General features: G+C 38.5%; 1 protein-coding gene across 7 annotated transcripts in view; it reads right to left on the bottom strand.

The window, feature by feature from the left end:
- Positions 1–19461, bottom strand: part of LOC102235621 (collagen alpha-1(XXIII) chain) — a 148385-nt gene that overhangs the window by 33438 nt on the left and 95486 nt on the right. For 6 of the 7 annotated variants that reach the window (XM_023328670.1, XM_023328666.1, XM_023328671.1 and 3 more), the window contains exons 3-5: positions 7681–7725; positions 2816–2823; positions 1644–1670 (exon numbers count right to left, since the gene is read on the bottom strand). In XM_023328670.1, coding sequence (XP_023184438.1) covers positions 1644–1670; positions 2816–2823; positions 7681–7725 — 80 coding nt within the window. The remainder of the gene's footprint in view (positions 1–1643; positions 1671–2815; positions 2824–7680; positions 7726–19461) is intronic. The other variant, XM_023328669.1, reaches the window with a different exon arrangement.

Genomic DNA, 19461 nt, shown 5'->3' with positions numbered 1-19461 from the left:
GAAGTTCAAGTTTCTTAAAAAAAATAATTTAGCTGATACGTGATCTTAGATGTTTTTTTATTAAGAAAAACATTGTATTTTAACATTTTTATTCTACAGAATGCCAGAAAAAGTCTAATTCCGCATTGTATCTAGTAGCATATAATGTATTTACATTTACTCACCCTGGCTACATGGTAACAGGCTTTATTTACAAATTATTCGCATGTGATTTAATTTAATAACTCAGAAAGTCACAAGTCACATGATGGAAGAATGCAATCTCTCCATCTGATTAAACAATCAAAAAGTGAAATATTTCACTGGCACAGTAGAGTTTACTGAATCACTTGAGTCGTTTGTAGTGATTTGTGCGCAATGGAAATGTGAGCCATGAACATGAATAAAATGGTCTAATAATGTATAAAACCCCTCTGGCCTGTGATGCACTGTATCTACAGTAACTATTGGTGGTTGGAGGAAGTTAATCCACATCTGCAGACATGGATAGATGCACAAACAGCCTCTACAGTAGGGAGAATGGTCGCTTTTAAGCTGCATGGACGGAAATTCAAACATCTCTACTACTAAAAAAAATTATATTCTGTCTATGGAAACTGTCAGAAAGATTAATCTACTTTGATTTCTCATTCACTCAACAGGAAGATGCCCTATAAAGGCATCAAACAAACCTCTTCCAGTTGCAACATGATTTCCTCTATCTGCAGATACACCACAAACAGATTGATTGCATTCTGTGTCCTAAATTGGGACAGCTTATCCAGAATAACCACCTTCTAGTACACAATTCCCATCCAAACATCGTTACACAGTAAGCATTCCCAAAGAAGACAGTGGCACAGAGGATCAGAGTCACAGGGAAAACAAATGTGCACACATTTATTTGTACACTCTGTCCACCTGTGTGCAATTAGCAGCAAGCATTTCCCGTCAGCAGAGCTGCGCAGTGCCAGACGGACTGCATGGGAATCTGCCCCCAGGGCCAGGCCCCAAAAACTCCCGGTGGGAGACAGACAGAGAGCAGCGCCCCACCAGAACCAACTGGGCCCCGCGGAGCACAGCAACAGGTGACTGCTCACGGTCACCATGACGACCTAAACATTCACAGGAGGCAAGCAGCACACACGGATCTGCACCCCAGGAGGAGGACTAAGATGAGAATTTGATGATGGGCAAACCACAAACCATCAACAGACGATGGATGAGTTGCCACACTTTATCAGAACTCACCACTAGAGGCCGCTATTTCACTGGATAACAACAGAACTGGATATTTATTTTACAGGGCAAATCAGAAATGTTACCGCATTTGAGGACCACGTTATCACCTGTTTGGTTTATGTTTATAGATATCTCATTCATATCAAAATCGTATATTCTATAGATATATCATTTTGTCCTAAGATGTCTGAATTTGCCTATGTGTGAATGTAAATGTCTAGATTTTACATACTTAGAAATGGGGCAGGATACACACAATACATGGTTAACAACTTTTAAAATTTACAAAAAGAAAGAACATCCAATTTATAGATGTAAAAGCTCAAAAGAAAAAAAAAGGAAGGAAAATAAAGAATCCCAAGATATCAGAGCAGAGACTGGATTGAAGAGTGACAGGATGAAAGAAATAAAATCCAAATTACCGGGTATCCATCCCGTCCAACCTTGCCCTGGTGAGGTTAGACATCAAAGCACAAAGCAGTGAGACAAATTTGAACAAAAATCAGCAGCTGAACACAACACATTGCATTTACACCATGTCAGCATGGGAGGTTTTACACTGAAATTTTACTTTTGTGGGGGTCTTCATGACAGAAAAGCACAAAGCAGCACTTAATTGTAATGTTGAAGGAAAAAGGTACAGGATTTTCAAACCACAGTTATAATAAAAAAACGATGTTTTGCATTTCTAGAGTCAGTTATGTTGCTTATTTGGTCAAAATCGAAAGATTATGGCACATCTGCAAACAAATACTTGTATTTGTAACAAGAAATGACATGCATTTGCTTTCATTTACAAACATGTGATACACTGTGTTGGTCAATCACATTAAATTCCAGTAAAATACATCAAAGTTTATGGCTGCAATGTGATTAAATATGGAAAACGTAAAGAAGTATGAGCATTTTTTTTATCCTTTCTTATCTTTTTCTTAAACCTTTACATTTAACTGAATGTTTGTGGCTGTTTCATTGTGCCTGCAATAATACTTTACTCTGCGCTGACAGGCTATTCATTTTGACACCTTCAGGCAAATTTATAGAATCAATACTTTTGTACATGTTCAGTAGAAATCTGCATTATTTCATGGACATTTAGTGCAAAACCAATTGCACAGACAGTTTTCTTCCAATCAAACTACTCCCAGGATTCGAGTAACTACTACCAGGCCAGTTTGTTCTGTTTCCATGTTTCCAGAAAATGTCATGGTGGTTTTCAAAGCCAATAATCGCTTCTGCACATCTGATCAGTGCCACATGTGAGCATAAAAATAAAGGATAAAACTTTAAAAATTGTTCCTGGTCAGATCACGACATGTCCAGTGCAGAGGCGAAGACTGTGCTGGCAGCAGTTACGATACCTTTGTTGGTTATAACCATCATCAACACACAACACCTGGAGATCTCACACACTTCTGTAGGTGGTCTTTACATTCAAGTTTTATTGCTGTGGGAGAAGAGCTCATATTTGGTTTGACTTGCAGTTTGTCCAGCGGTGCAGCCGGGAATGACACGTGTGATGTGTGTGCATGGCAAAGGTCAAAACCTCTAAAATGAATTCAATACTACCTGGATGAGATGAAAGCATACTTACAGGAGGCCCTGCAACAGAGAAGAGAAATGAGGGAGAGGGATTAGAAAGCCTGCGCGTTACATGTTTTCTGACAGATGAAGCACAGCATGTATGACTGAGAGCAACCTCCGCTTTGTACACCAATCACTTCCTCCGTGGAGCACCCACAACAAAAATCCTGTCCATGCCATGTGGTTGGTTAGATAATGACCATAATTAACCCCCTAAACATGGCAGAGAAGAAGCTCATTAGAGCTGCTGCCAGCGCAGTTTGTGGCGAAGTCGTTATGATAAACAGACTTCGACATGAGCTGTGTTTTAGATTAGGAATATGAAGTCATGTCAAGGCTTTGTTTCTCAGGAAGATGTGGGAGCAGGAGGATGGAGGACAAGCGTTGAGTGAAAAGGTCAGGAAAACCATGCTTGTCTTTTAGGAGAGCAAACTGGATGTCTCTGACATTCCTACAGGGTAGCCTTTCACTTGTGATTGAAACTCTCTGATGTTGAGCATCGGCAGCAAAAAACATGCCTTCTGTTTTTCATAATTTGTTTAACCAAAAGCAACAGTAACGATCAAAGAATTCCCCCTTTTTCTCAGCGATCATAATTAAATCTAAGAAAAGGCAGGGGCTGAGGGCCCTGTTGAACCACATAAACCTCCACAATGTGAGCGTATTATTATGCCAATTAAGGCATTCTTTTTGAAATGTATTTTCTTAAGTGTCTAGCTTGACTTTCTACCCATGAGGATGCTGATTTATCTGATTGGTGAAACAGTCACAGTGTATGAACCAATGCAGAGCTCATAAGCATCAGGCCAACAATAAAAATCAACATAACATTGAGAGCAGGAAGACAAGTGTAATATCTGAGGTTTTTCATTACAAATTAAAGATACCAGAATTGGTCAATTTTGGAAGATATGGAAAATTAAAAATAAGAAAGGGTAAATAAAGATGTGTTAGAGACAACAGCCATCAAGTCTACAGTGTAAGGCAAAAGTTTAAACCCCTTTTAAACTCCTTCAAATGTAGTCATTTTTTTAAATGTACTTTATTTCAATAGTATTACATAACTTAAAGTAGCACATAATCAAGCTATGAGAAGAAATCTTTAATTAATGAGAACCTGAAAGTTGAGGCACCCTCAGTGCCTCAATCTTTTGGGGTTGATATTTTTGTGGGGTATATCTTTTGGGATATCGGGTTTTCCTATAATACTGCCCTGTAGGAAACTAGATCCACCTTAACATCAACTCTAACCAGGATCCATGTCCCCACTGCAGAAAATCCTCCCCACAGTATGGTGCTGCCACCACATTGTTTCATCGTAATGCTTGTGTGTTTAGTGTAAGGATAGTTTTCTTCTACAAACAGAATTACGCAGGCAGGACAAAAAGTTCAGTTTTGTTCTTGTCTAACCAGAACACCTTAATCTACTTAATCTACCTTGATTTCACTCGCAATTCTTATGGCAAACTGCAAACTTTTCTTCTTGTTTCTCTGCGTAGAGACTAGATGTGAAGTGCACAATAAATAACTGTGCTGTCAGTGTTGCAGCCCCTCCATTGTTACCACGGACCTCTTGGATGCCTCTCTTGTTCTCTCATGAGGCTGTTTGATGACTAATGTTCACTAAACTTTGCACTAGAGGTATGAAATTAAAGGGGACTTAAAATGGAGATGAAATTCAGATTTATATTTGTAAAACAAAACAAACAATAAAATATGATTTTTATTCCACTTTATATTTAAGGAAAAGTTGTGTTAATCGATTACATAAAGGGCCCATAAGGTAAACTGAAGTTTGGGATTAACACTGTGACAGATTGTTGAAAATTTCAAGAGGCGTAAAGACTTTTGCAAGGCACTGTAGCTGCATCCTGACTGTTTGATGAAGACCTTCTGAGTCAGACAGCAAGGTAAACACTCACTCCGGTTAAAGAGCCACACAGTTAGAGCAGCTTTGTGCTCTAGACGTGAGGCAGGTGTGTTTGTGTGTGCAGAATAAAGAGAAAGGAAGAGAACAATAGAAAGAGAGGACAGTTTGTAAAACAAGAGTGAAAGGGATCAGGGAGAGCAGGAGCAGGACACCAGATGATGAGCTCAGATTTAAGATGCTTAACGAATCCGTCTGAACTCTTTCCTGTTTTTCACGATTGAATTTTCTCTCTCTTTTCTGCACTCTCATTTATTTTCCTTTTTAGTTTCTGATAGAAAAACATTCTGGTCTTGTAAAACAGAGGTTTGGCTGTCATTGAGACAGAGCATGGTGCAACAATCTCTTCGTAGGAGCAACCCACACGCTTAAGCTGCAAACAAAATGCAGCGGCAAAAAACTCCGAAATACAAAGACAGAACCTAAACAGAACCACACAGAGCTTCTGCAGAAACAGACCGCTTTTCGACTAAATGTACTAAATCCCCCTGCAAAACACCAAGCAGATGGCAAACATCTGATTTAGTAACAAACTAAGATGATTAAGATATAATCTGAACAATAAACAGTAAATTAAAGTTTTGGAAAGGTCTGATGATGTTCTGCAGTTTTCATGCCAGCAGTTTCAACAAACAGAACGCTGGCCCGGATCATTTTCAGAGAAACGTTAATCCTGCTGTAAAAGCTCACTGCTACTCCAAAACCTGCAACTGAAAAAAACAAGCCATGACAAATTGAAATCTTGTTTTAGAAGCCATTTCCAAAAATAACCATGTCCAGCTGTTTTGGGAACACTACCAAGGTTTTGTGTGTTTACATTTAAGGAGGGAAACAAGACGAATGCATTATGTGATTGAAAACAACTTGTACATATTTGATGCAGTGCAAAACTCTTGGGTCATCCTTCATTTCTTTTAAATTTCTTGGACTCAGTTAAAGTCCCCCTGGCTTTTGAGGTTTTTTTTTTTTATTAAAGGTTTTCTTTGGAGCTTGGCTGCTTCTTGTTCATTGTGATTCAATTATTTTTTGTTTGCTATGCTGTGCAACTTCTAGACTTAAACAATTGTTGCTTTCTACTTTAAGTGAATGCAATGAGATTAGATTAAATGTCTTTGCTAAAAAATGTTGCCATGGTAACATAACATAGAGAAGGTGGTAAGAGTTTAATTGGTGAGTTGCTGGTTCTCAGTCACTGTGTTCTTTAGTAAGACCCTTCACCCGCCTGGTTCATGGCTGTGGCTGTAATTCAGTATCTTGCCACCATGTGAATGTGTGCATGAATGACTGAATGCTTAGTGAAGCGATTTGGTAGTGCTTTGGCCTTGACAAAGTACTATACAAGTACAGGACATCTATCAAAAATACTCTGCTTATTATATCATGAGCATCTTCCACCTAGATGCATGGACTGAAGTGCTGAAGATTTGGACTTTGGTTATCTACCTAAACTTACCCTCCAGGGCCTGATTGTTTTCGGTTTGCTTGGGTTGTCATATGTTTAATTTAACTTGGAAGATTTGCATTCAACTTGTTTCCTCATACACATCGGGCTGATTACGTACATAACATTTTTATTACTTAACTTTGTTCTAATTTTCCTTATGGTGGATTTTTTAAACCATTTTTCAGAACCTAGTGGCCAGGTTGAAGTGTAAAACAAGAAAAATCCAAACAAAAAAAATCACAAACGTCAGCATAAAGGGAATGCAAAACTGAGTAGATAATGGGGAAGTCTTAACTTGAACCAGAGCATAAATAGATTCTAAGCTAGTCCATTTCAATATGTATTATGATATAAAATAATGTATTAGCTGTAGTTTATATATAAAGCGTATCAAAATATCAAAGCAAAAGCATAAGAGACACAAAAATCAAGTAATGATAAACCATAAGTTGAGTGTAAGTGACAAATGTTTTTTAAACATGAAAGTGTGAACACAATTTGAAACATTTATAAGCAGGATAAAACTGAATATGTACATTAGAGCCTCTTTTGCTCCTTTAAATGCACAGTGGTCACTCCATCTATGTGAAAGTTTGTGAGTAGCTATTCAGATTTTTTTTTCTGTTTTTTTTTTTCTGTTTTATACTTCTTCTGTTCACGTGCACATTGAAGTTGTATAATGAACCTAATATAGGCCACAGGCGGACACACTGGCCTTTAAATCAAGTTATCCCTTTAAAAAGTCTGGAGAACCTGACTTCTCTGAGCGATCACAAGAAAAACTTTCAGCTCTTCTCCCTCTAATTGGAGGTAGAATATGAAGAAATTAGTACTGGTTGAAAACATTTGCACAATACTGCAGCATTGCCTCGATGTGTGTTGACAGAAGGATCTGTATTACTTAACCATCGTATTCACAAGTATAGCTCTCATCTATTACTCATCCACAACAATGACTTATCGGTAAACTGGAATCCTTCCCACTGACTCCTGCAGTATGAGATACCATGACCTAATTCTGTTTTTGGCGTCTCCGCTTCCTGAGAAACATCTAAAATCAAGATGAGTCAAACTTGCAGAACATCTGTCACGGTGACCTTTCTTCTGGCAAGAGTCACTGCGTTGGTTCCATAATGAGCATTCAGTGGTTTGGACAGAAACGAAATGATAACGTCGAGTAGCGATGCTGGCGATGGAGACTCATTAGGGTCGATCGGCTGCAGCTGCTACCGCTCAGCGACATCGACCAACATCTGGGCAAAGTTACCGCAGCCACATGGTGGAAATTAACACGACGCTGGCTCATGATAGGTCGCAACGAGGAGAACAAGCAGCCCACCACCCTGTGACCTGAGTCATGGATCACTGCCTTTACCAGCCCTCAGCTAGAGCCTGTCTGCTCACCCGGAAAAAGGAAAGAAGTTTACTGGGAAAAGAAGAAGTGAGTGGTGAAAGAGAAGGAGAGGAAGAGAACGAAATGAAATGGGTGATGGATTTTGCTTACCGGGTTCCCCTCTTCTTCCGATGCGTCCGCGTTTTCCTGGAGGCCCTGCAGAGACACAGAGAGGAACAAGTCTCCTAAATCAGCATGTCAGAGACAAGGAGAAAGCAAATTGGGGATTTTATGACTTTTTATTCCCAAAATAATGAAAAGGCCTTTAAAAAAAGTGCTGAATTTACAACATACAGTAGGTTTAATTTCACAAGTTTCACACACTGACTCCGAGCCCCCATCGCTCCCGTCTAACACTAGCGTGGCTGCAACTCGAAAGTTTGCCTTCCTGGTAAAAAGATTTCTGCAGCTGATAGAGGAGGAACGCAGTGATATATAGCAGGAGTGCTGCTAAGGGACGAGGAAATAAATTATTTGCCCCCGAGCCAACGTCCATCTGCTGCAAAATCCCATGCTGAAGCAGGAACATGAATCACTGCTGTACAGATGCTGATGTGCATCAATTTATATGCTGTTACTTTACAGAGATGTTTTTTTTTCACTAAGAGACAGTTTTGTGAGAACTGAGGCCAATTCAAGTGACCAGTAAGGAGATGAGCAGCTAAAAACAGAAAACAGAGCAAACAGGTGAGGAATAGACTGAACATTGTGTTTTTTCTAATTAGCAAAGCAAACATGAGGACAATGAGGCACAGCAGTGAAGCTAACAGCATTACCCTGTCTGGCAGAACAGAATTAGCTGAGCAAATCTGTGTGTCAAGATACTTTAAGAAATCTGCTTTCAAAGATTAAAACACAGTCGGTTCCTGAAAGCTAAAGATAATATTGATGAGTTGCTTTAAAAGCATCTTAGTGTATTTTTGTAACAATTGTAGGTTATAGTTGGATTCAAAACACTTTACAAATAAATTAAAAAGCAACACTGTCATTTAGGGAAAAAAAGAGAATATTAAATTAATAAATTGCCAATATTTTTAAACATTTATTTGACAAATAGCACGTCTAGACAAGCTCACATAGCATGTGGCTACATTAACATTGACCCCTGTGCTTACACAGGAGGGTGCAAAAGCTCAGGAAATTTATTAATCTTGATCTGGAAGCATAATCAGCTTGAATCAACATTGGAAGATACATTTTTAAATCTGGATTTTTAAAAAATGTAATGTAATGCTAGCTGCATGAAGTCACATTTACTTCTACTGTATAGCATTGGAGTTATTAAGGGTCCTTTAAAGCAGTCTTTAATATAAAGCACTTATGACAACAATGAGCCCAAGTAGTTAGAGGAATAAATGTTCAGTTTGCTTCTCTATGGACTGAAACGACTCTGAAACATTAAAAAACTTCCATATTCCCCTGCATTCATAATGAAATAGGAACCATCCAGAGTTCCGGACACTAAGTGCTTGTGGCTGCAGACATGTTTTCTCTATTGTCATTATTGGCGTTATTGTAGCAGCCTAATCATTTCCTGACTCTGCCAGCTATATCAAAGAGCTCGCTTATTCTCCTCCACGTCTCCCACTTTAATCCTTCTTTCCTTCCTTTACGCAACATCAACATCCTATAAATGGTTTTGGAGCCAAAGGATTACGGAAGTGGTAGAGGAACAGCTAAAGTAAACTCAAGTTGATGATTGGCTCAGGCTGAATCCATTTCAAAATCCATACTTTCCAAATTAGGGTCTTTGTTAAAATAATCAAGTATGTTTGAATGTTTAAGTTTCAAGAAAACTTTTTTGGCGATTAAAAAAGTGGCAATAAGTGGATAGACGTGTGTAACACGACATTAACTCGTTGGAAACAGATTCAGTCCTTCGTTAGCAGATTCAATCTTATTAACTCACACAGGTGATGTTTATATTAATGACATCCACAATTAATAGTTTGGCTTACTTCCACAAAAATACATTTAGATTTTTTGTTGTACAAGACATCTCTGGGTTTTAGTTGGGAGGAGATGTGAAGTACAAATAAAGAGAAATAAAACGCAGTGACTTAAAAACCCATTTCAAAAGCATAATAAAAAAAGGAAAATATGTTTAAAGATGCAGGATTTTGAATAAGGTGTATATTTGTTCATTATCCTTGTATGTGCTTGGCATTTAAAGTGCAGGTATGGGTGTTACAATATGTAGATCAGCAGGCACCACCCTCGCTCCACCGTATTTTTTGAGACTTTGACAGCGGCAGACCGCATGCCAACAAGTTTTTTGGCAACTTCTGAAGGAGCAGGCGTCAGATTGACTGAAATGTGGGCGTGTGATTGGTCCTGAGTGGCAGATTTGAGGCCGAACGAAGGTGGGTGATGACAAACTGATGGAGAACTGGATCAGTTCGAGGGATTAATGGGAAAAACAGTCTAGCTGGAATACAGTAATTGCAGACATAGTTCAGATTCCTGTTCCAGAGCAGAACGTTAAATGCTGAAATACAGACTTATCGTCCTTGCTGTTAGTTTTGCTGTTCATTTGTCTTTAATTGGGCAATGCGTGAGCCAGAGAAGGATTTATAACTATAAGAAGCAAGGAAAAGTCCTTATTTCTGCTTTCTCTCTCTTCCTAGCTCCTGATTATTTTAAGTATGTATAGAGTTTACAACTCAATAGCAAAACTTTGCCTGATTTTAAGCAGATGTGAGGATGTAATAGAAGGACACATTAGGAAGACATTTTTCAGAATCACTGCTTTTTGCTTTGACAAGCAAAAGTTGAACATATAACAAACTACTTTTTAATCAGCATAATCATTCATTCAAGATTTCACTTCTCTAAGTACAGCAGTTTTCAAACAGGACCCCGTTTAAGGTGGTCCTAATGCCAGAAACAGCAGGGTAATGATCCTTTTATGTGCTCAAATTGAATAAATGTTTAAGTTATGGGTTTTAATAAATCTCTTCCCAGCATAAAATAGTCCCAGTTCAAGTTTATGTATTTTACAGTTTGCACTAGAGGTGATCAGATGAAGTCCAAATTAAAGAAGGAACTTTAAAACAGCTCTGCAATTTCAGAGCAGAATACGATTATATGTTTTAACAAGTAGAACTGCAGCTGCACAACGTCAAGACGATATGCACAGTAACTGATGGCATTTCTCGAAAGTGCATTCAAAATACTAAGATTAACAAACTTTCCTATGACTACACAATGTGTTCACTACTGTGTGTGAGGTTTATTATTTCAATCACTCAAAATACACCTCAGGCATGTGCACTGAGGCCAGTTTGAGCTCATTCATCTGGCCAAATATACGATAGACATGCAGGGTGTGAATGCAAGACATCTGAAACATAATATCCTACTGAGTACTGCATCCAGGCCGCACATATCGCACAGACTTATATTGTAATGTGACTGCAAAGACATCTATTTTGGAGCAAAGGTTTACCAAAGTGTAGTTTATATTTGAATGTTTTCTGAGTGTGAAGTTTTCAGTTTAGTTTTTATCAATAAAAATATTTTACATATTGAACTATTAACGAGAAGCTTCAAGTAGGATGCCAGTGTCACTGTAAATAAATGAAACACTAAGTTCCCTCCAAATGGAACCAAAGAATAGCAGATATGGAGAGAAAAAAAGGGTTCCTAGTGTAGAGCCGTGAGGCACCCCACAGTCAAAATACACTGTAGACAACACAAACCTACAAAAACCTCTGTCATGTAAAACTAAGAACACTCTCTCTTCTTTCTCCTCTTAAGAAAGGAGCAAGAGTTTGGAGATTGGTCCAAATTAAAAATAAATGTATAGATCAAGACCCTTTTTTAATAAAAATGTGGTATTGTTTGAAGCCACAGGGACCAAACTTCTAATACTGCCAATTAACAACAGTCACTTGTTGGGGACCAGAAGGTCAACCCCAGCGTATCACTACTGTCCCATGTGGTAAAAAACAATTAGAGATAAACCAAGAAATCAGCTGATGACCAGAACTGGGTGATTTTGAGCCTGATCGCCCTTGATCCAAGATTGGCCATTTGACAAATCAAAAATGTGATTTTTTTTTTCCCCAATCAGTGAACCATCACATCTAAGCAATACCTAAACTAATCAAAATGATCTACTTTTAGTATAGGTACATCAGCATAGTTAGAGATACAAGAAGTTGTTCAAAGGAAACAATATTCGGTAATATTTCAAGACAAGTTAGCGGTTCATTTAGGCAGAGACAGAACGAGATATTTCAGGGTACACACCGACCACACTAGGTAATATTAGATCCTGAAGAAAGTTAAAAATTCCAACTTTGTACAGTCTATCATTGTTCTTAAAATACTAACAACTATCTTTTATACTTACTTACTCCTTATATATCTAATTAATGTCAGGAAAGTTAGAAAGCAATATTTTAAGTGTGGCTTTTAAATGTTGTTTTATGGTTTTTAATAACAAATCAGAACTGGTGACGAAAACTCAAACCTTAAAAATGAGAAAGTTACGATGGAAAACTGCATCTGGAATGTAACTTTCTCAAGCGCTCTCTGGTAAGCACACAAACGGCTCCTTGGGAACAGGATGGCAACATAGAGCACACAATGAACTCCATCTGAACTGTACCGTAGATGTGCATGTGTGTACGTGTGTTTATTAGTTGGCCTGAGGCGCTGTATCTCAGACTCCACATATAGCTCCTCCTTACATATAAGGGGTACAAAATCACGCAGTTCAAGGTCTGACAAAGGGGGGCCCGCAGGCAGACCCACCCTCTTTGGCTTTGTATGCGTGTGAGAAAATCCAAGAAAACCAGAGGAAAAAATACATGTTTTGGGTAAACAGATCCAAACTGAACAACACAATTTCTAGACACCACTTCAATAAAAATAATCTGCTAAAACCAGACTGTCCTACATCAATCTTTGGTCTCAAAACCGCTTCATGCTCCTTGTGCGCTAGCAGTTGATTTAGCTACTGTGACGTTTCTGGCAAATGAAGAGTTTCCAGGGAACAAAGTGTCGGGAGTTCAGGAAGCAACACCCCGACCTTTCCTTTTTCTAGGCCCCACTTTATTTAGTGCAACAACTGGGAGCAATAAGGAGTCAGCTGAAACTAGAAGAATGTGATACTTTGAATGCCCAACCGCAGGACTTACATCCATCTGTCCATCAACCCCCAGCTCCTTCTAAAAGACACACACATATATGTCCACCCCCCCACTCTTACATGTTCCTGAATCCTCCTGTGACAGAAAAAAATCTAATTTGAGTGGAGGAAGAGGAGAATGGCAAGAGGAATGGGAAAAATCATGAAGGCTGGCTTGTTGCTAGCCGGAGGCGATGGGTCTCTACAACGCATTCTCTATTCCTGTTATTTCTTTGGATTTCTTCCAATTCCCAGGAGCGGATTTTTGTTCATTCCTCTTTAATTACAGACACTAAAACTTGAGTTTCCCTTCATCAAAGCTGTACTGTTCTCCATATCTGCAGATTCTGACAGAGAAAAATGCCCCTCTTGAGTCCAGATTATCTATTCTAAACATGCAAACTTTTGTTTAAAATCGCTAAGAGACTTGTTTCCCGTATTTGTCCAAGAAATAATTTATTCGCTCATAAAGATTTGTGTTGCTGGTAACTGATGTAAGACTGTATTAGCGTGAGGATTCCCCCTCCGTCTGTTTGTCTCGTCGCTGACAGCTGCTAAGCCTCTTTTCCTCAAACAAAACAACTTCTGCCTGACTGTCTCCTGGATCTGTCGTCGTTCACCAGCTCAGCCTTTTCTGGCCGAGTAAGATGGGGGACACATGCTGTGGAAGTAAACAGCGACAGAACGAGAAAGAGACAGCGGATGTGGTTCACGTGGCGATGATTGGTTCTCCAGCTGCCCTGCATCTTCCACCGGGTCAGACGAGGTTCAGTCGCTCGGATGGTTTCTGTTCAGCCTTATTGTGGGTAGAATCAGATAAAGAGACGAGGATACTGAACTCACAGATCAAATAAGTACCTTGGTCATCACTGTAAAGTTGAAACTGCGTCAGTGTCAGTGATTGTGACTTTTTGAAGGCGCTTTAACACACATTCCTCACATTCTTGATTTCAGTTTTGAAATATTGTTCTACAGATATTTCCCCATTATTGAATGTTTAGGATTCATTAATAATCTAGTATAAGATACTAAAGTTTTGAGGTCTTTCTACTGTGAATAATGCTCTCCATCACTCTGCTGAAATGTGGTCATGGACACACAGGAAACATCGTTCTCCTGCAAAGATAATCTGACTGAGAATAAGACACCAACACCTGTTTGAGTTGCAGGACAGCAGGGTGACACTTTGAAGATGTACAATGGCCGAGTACCAAAGAATTTGAATTCTTTTTTACACTTTTTTGATTGGTATGAACATGTAGTTTTTCAGTTGAAGCTGGGTGGCAATGCCTTAAACTTTTTCAGATGAGATTTACTGGTGCTAACTATAAAAATCTCAGGAAGTCAACTTTTGGATAGAAACTCATTGAGAGCACAGGGAGAAGGCTGTGAGTTCTCTGTTCTGACATCTTGCAGGTAGTTTGTCTGACAATCTGCTACAGAAACACTGAGCAGGTATCCAATGATGTTAAACACATTGTTCAGTCTGGTAAAGTACAGCCATATTCAATAAATTACAATATGCAGTGAGGCTTGTTTGTTAGATATAATGTATCTTCTAAAAATAACGACCTTAAAAGAGGTAAATAATCATGCTTTGTATTAAACCCTTTATTAAAATGTTTTCATTGGTCTGTTGTTAAACGTGTTTTCATAACCCTTTTCTATTTTTCTTCAGCTCCACAGTTACACGCAGGACAGGAAAACAGATCACTGAAGAAGAAATAATAAATATTCTTTAAAATGTAATTGAAGTCTACAGCTTCAGCATTTTGTAACATCCTGTAAATAAAGCTAATATATGTTGATTAAATAATCTAAAGCTTGAACATTGGAAAAAAAGTAACAGGAGCTCATGCAGCTTAATCCCAGTAAGGCTTTATCTAAAGAAAAAAAAAAAGACACTTTTTTTCTCTTAACTGAAGAAACAGATGGTATAAAACCAAAGCCACCTACAGCTTTGTCCTCAAAAAACCTTTGAAATGAAAGACTCCACATTTTGACTCAAGCTTTACAAATTTATCTCACAGTGTAGGGATCTCAATACAACTGAATCAAATGACTGAATTTCATCTTCAGCATGCCATTAAATTTGGCATAAGCCTGGTAAGGAGCTATTTATTTGATTCAGCTGTGTTGGATCAGGGTTACATCTAAAAATATTAGAAAATAAGTTCCCAAACCAGACATGCGCCTATCGAGAGCTTCACCTTGATATCGGTGACAAACCACAAACCAGATCAATAACATTTGGAATAAGCTTGGCTTTTTGCCTGATGTGGTACCTAAACTCAGGTACCCTGAATTACAGCAGCACCCCCAATAAAATACCATGAAGGACAAAACATATGATGACTTGACAACAAAACTCTCACGACCCCATCTATCTAGTCCAGTTTAACGACCGGGATGAAAGTCACACTGATCCTCTTGAGTCCAAGGTTCAGCAATCAGTCAGAGCCGCTTTTCCAACACTCTAGAACAAGCTTTTCCAGGGAGGCTGAGTAGTATGATCCCTCAATGGTAAGAAATCACTCCCAACTCCTGCTTTTCTCTTTATATTTTATTTTTTCCTGTGAAAACTGTCCTGATGTGCCCCTCCACATTCTACACTGAGCACATGTGACAACCCTACAGGCTCCATATCGCTAGGTGCAGGCATCTTATTTGGATGCCTCTTGGGTACATCTCTTTGGAGGTTTTCCAAGGTGATCCCACCGGGAAAAGACCAATAATTAAACACAAAGGTAGCTGGAAAGACTATAAATACTTTCTGTCCTGGTAATTCTCTTCTGGCTTCTCCTGCTGGTCCTAAAATTGGTTAATTGAAAGTTAGCCAAACATACTTAACTGATGCATTCATGAGAACTGCCTCCATGACTTAGTCTTTGAATGAAAATAAATAGCATGAATATCAAATAAAACACTTGACTGAAAATGTTGGTCATTTGGCCAGTTACTATCATTGAAATGTTCATGTATTTCACCAACTCAATTAACAGAGTGAAACACGTTGCATAGATTAATTTTTAAGAGTCTGGTGTTTTCAAACTCTTATTTCTGGTAATTATGATGATTTTCTGCTACAGCTAATGAAAATATAAAGCTTAGAGATTGGAATATTACATCAGATGAATGAAAAACATGTTTTTAACACGAAACTGGGTTTATATTTACTACCTGCTGAAAGGTTGTTATTTTCAAAAGGCCCCTTTTGACCAATGAGCCTCATCAGAGCGCATTTTCTACCTCATTAAAAATGACTGAAGAACAATCTGTATGTAGATGACAAAGGTTTTTAGGTAGAAACCAGTAGTGTTTTTTATTTTGATGTGCTATACTCAAAAACAAAAAAGAACAGCTGGAAATATTTGTCTGCAACACACTGAAATAAAATGATCTCTTACTACAAGTAGAATGACTACATTTATTGCTATGTTACCTAATTTTCTTAATTTCGGTCACTGTATATTTATGCATTTGCATATTGGCCATATTGCCCTGCCCAGGATTGCCTGCAGTAATTGAAATGGGTGGCCAAGATGTTGGACAAAAAAGCTTTTCAGTGCTGCAAAGTCAACATTACATTCTCTCTGCAGTCGGAGAAAGTCTTAGTTTTACACAGTCAAAATGTTGTTTAGCAGCAGGGAAACCTCTGTCAACACTGAAATGTTTAACAAGAAGATCTACAGGTTAATTACTGTTGAAGTAATTTGTCATATTAAATTAATTGCCATCCTTTCACTGGTGTTGTTTATCTGTTTAAGTTTAGATTTTACTTGGATCTTTCCAAGGTTATTTATGCATAATTTCCTTTTGTGACAAGTAAATTAATCAAGTCATGGATGTTTTACAGAAATCAGAGAACTGCTCTGAAATTTTCACCTTCTGGCTCAAATTAGCTTTTGATTTTTGAGCGTTATTCTATAATTTAACATGTTTGGAACACATTTAATAGAAGAGTAATCAAAATTAATTATAATAGAAAATCCTTTCATTTTGTTTGATGAAGACTGTAAATTAAACTTTTTTCTTTTTCTCTGGGACTTTCTGTTTGACAAAATTATAATTGCTGTGTGAATACAAAGACAAAGTCTGTGACATCTCTGTTATTCAAATAAGATGTTTCCTTTGGCTTTGGCGCTCTGCATTGATGGGAATAGTTAAAAATAAATACAAACAGAATCAAATTAATTTATAAATTATGAAGAGAAAATCAAACTTTGTCAGAGATTTTCTAGCCAAAAATAGAACAAAGCTGCATATGTTTAGCAGCACACAATTTCCTGTTCATTGACGGTTATATTTTGTCGATGATTTTTCTTCAGTTCATAATTAATTCACTTTGCTAGTTTTATTGCACAAATCTACCAACGGCTAAGCAAAGCTGTGTCACAGCTGTAAGCTAAAGGCTTAAAAAGAAAAAAGGAAATATTTTTATTCTACGTTTACAGAAGACCAGTGTCCAGAGTCTGCTGATATTTTTGGATGTAGATAAAAGTTTCACGCTTAGAAGAGTTCGCAATTTAGTGGTCAAGTCATGCCTGACCACTAAATGGCGCTGTGATTTTAGCATGTCGTCTAAACACGAATGTGATTTTGACTCCTAGCAACCCGTCTCAGATTAACTAAGTGCTGATCTAACACATACAGTACATATCCCGTATCAGAAATTGTGTTAAACTTACCAGGTTGAGTAAAACACCATTTGTTATTGTTTTTGTTGTAATCTGTCCATGCGTGAGTCTGAGAGACTACAATCATTGAAGAACAAGTGGCTAGATCCCAACAAAAATGTTACAGTGTCACTGAAAACCGACTCTATGTAAGCGGGGGCTTATAAGACCGAGTTCAAGACTTCTCAGGAGAATGTCTGCTTTATTTTCTCCAACATCACTTTATGAATGTGAACTGTGTGATTAATTTCCAGGTGTTTAAGTCAAAGATCTGGACAAGCACCTGGAGACTGAAAGAGTCTGTGCAACCCTGTCTGAAAACTGAAGAGACTTTTTAATATAGAGCGATGAGTGACTGTTAAGTCCACTTTACCTTCCAAATCATATTATTATGGACTTATGCCAAAATGAATAACTGCATTTTGATGTATTTGTGCAGTGGGGATTTTGGAAGCTGGAGCCTATGAGGGAAACATGTGTTCAGATTGTACAGTGGCACTTCGGGTCTATTGAAGCAGAAATAAGTCCATCTTGTATCCGCTGGAAGAACTCTGTAATCTACGCCCATGAAAATGTGGAAGTGTATTTAAATATTAACCATTTCCAGTCACCGGATTTACCAAGATCCTACTAGAGTAGGCTAAGTTCGATAAGTCATATGTGGAGTTTATCCCTTCATTTCTGTAGCCAAATCTACAGTAATAATAAAAGAAAAAAATAAGGAGATGTTATTGGTATGGAGTTATGGCTAAATTTATCTCATCCCTTACAAAATTAATGTATTTGTGTTCCGATCTCAACAAATAAACAAACCAAACCAAACTGTGTTGTTCTTTGTTATTTTCTCACTTGCAGGATCTGCAACCACAAATGCTTGGATTTTGGTACCCAAGAGGCCTTTGAGCAAACAGACTCACACGGACAAGAAAAATCCTGGTTTCTTTACACACTAATCTACAGTCTAGGTTTGGGCTCAGAGGGAGGTTCAACATGTGTGTTTTCAGTAGCCCTTAGTTCGAGATCTCCTCAGGAAACTTTGAGCTAATCACCGCTTTTAGACGTGGGAACCAATGGCTCCCATGATGAATGGAGGCTGTTGCCTTCAGTGGGGGTCGGTAACCATTGGTGGCGTATAAAGTGAAGAATGAAGGTTATGTTTGTGGATCAGATCAGATTGGAGGCCATTTGTTAACCTCCCAAGATGTCGAGATGTGTGAAACCCACACACGCATGACCTACAGCGGCCTCCACCCAAACATTAAGACAAAGCACCTTTAACATTCAGAGTTTCATGCATCAATTTGGGGCCTTTTAATGTGATAAACTTCATGTAGAAGAGTGGTAATTTGACAGGGGTATTCCGGCGTTTTTGTTTCATTCAGGACCAGACTATGTTGGGTGAATGGTGGTCTGAAAGGGGGTAAGAAATACTCTTTTATCTCTTTGTGCTTTATTCATTCATAAAATGTGGTTTTAGTTTGATGTTCTGGAACATGTTAGAGCGAAACGCGGAGACTTGGGGATGGAGAGGGCCTTCAACTATAAAGGCACACAGAGAGAAGCACAGTAATCACCATGACTTTAAACTGCATTATATATATGTGTGTGTATGTGTGTGTGTGGCTGTTAAATAAGACAATGTGTGGACCATGCTTGGGAAAACATGGTGCGAATATTCAAAAGGAATCTTTAACCCAGATGAACTGCCCTGGAAAGGGTCCCACACTTTTCTCCTGAGTCTTATTTAAACTAAAATCCATTCTTGCTTCTCTATGCTGCTTCGGCCAAGCTGAATCCAATATAATTTTTTTACTACTGCTACTTTGAACCTATTTGCAGGTATCTCACCCCTGGGTCTTTTAGCTCTCACCTTGGGCCAGCGCCTTGCTCTGGTTTTTCTCGCATCTTTTTCTGGCACTTGAAACAGACAGGCAAATTACAGCGGCATCGGAAACCGAGGAGAGAGCATGAAGTCCTGCAGCGACTAACCACTTTCTGAGTGGTGCTGCACAATATTGGCTGATCCCGGGGTGTCCAGTATTGGCCAATATTGGCTGATCCCAACCAGCCACAAGCATG

This window comes from Xiphophorus maculatus, chromosome 23 (genome assembly GCF_002775205.1).
Source record: "Xiphophorus maculatus strain JP 163 A chromosome 23, X_maculatus-5.0-male, whole genome shotgun sequence".
Taxonomy (NCBI): domain Eukaryota; kingdom Metazoa; phylum Chordata; class Actinopteri; order Cyprinodontiformes; family Poeciliidae; genus Xiphophorus; species Xiphophorus maculatus.
The sequence above is the reverse complement of the archived record's forward strand: the minus strand, read 5'-3'. Positions and strand labels throughout refer to the sequence as shown.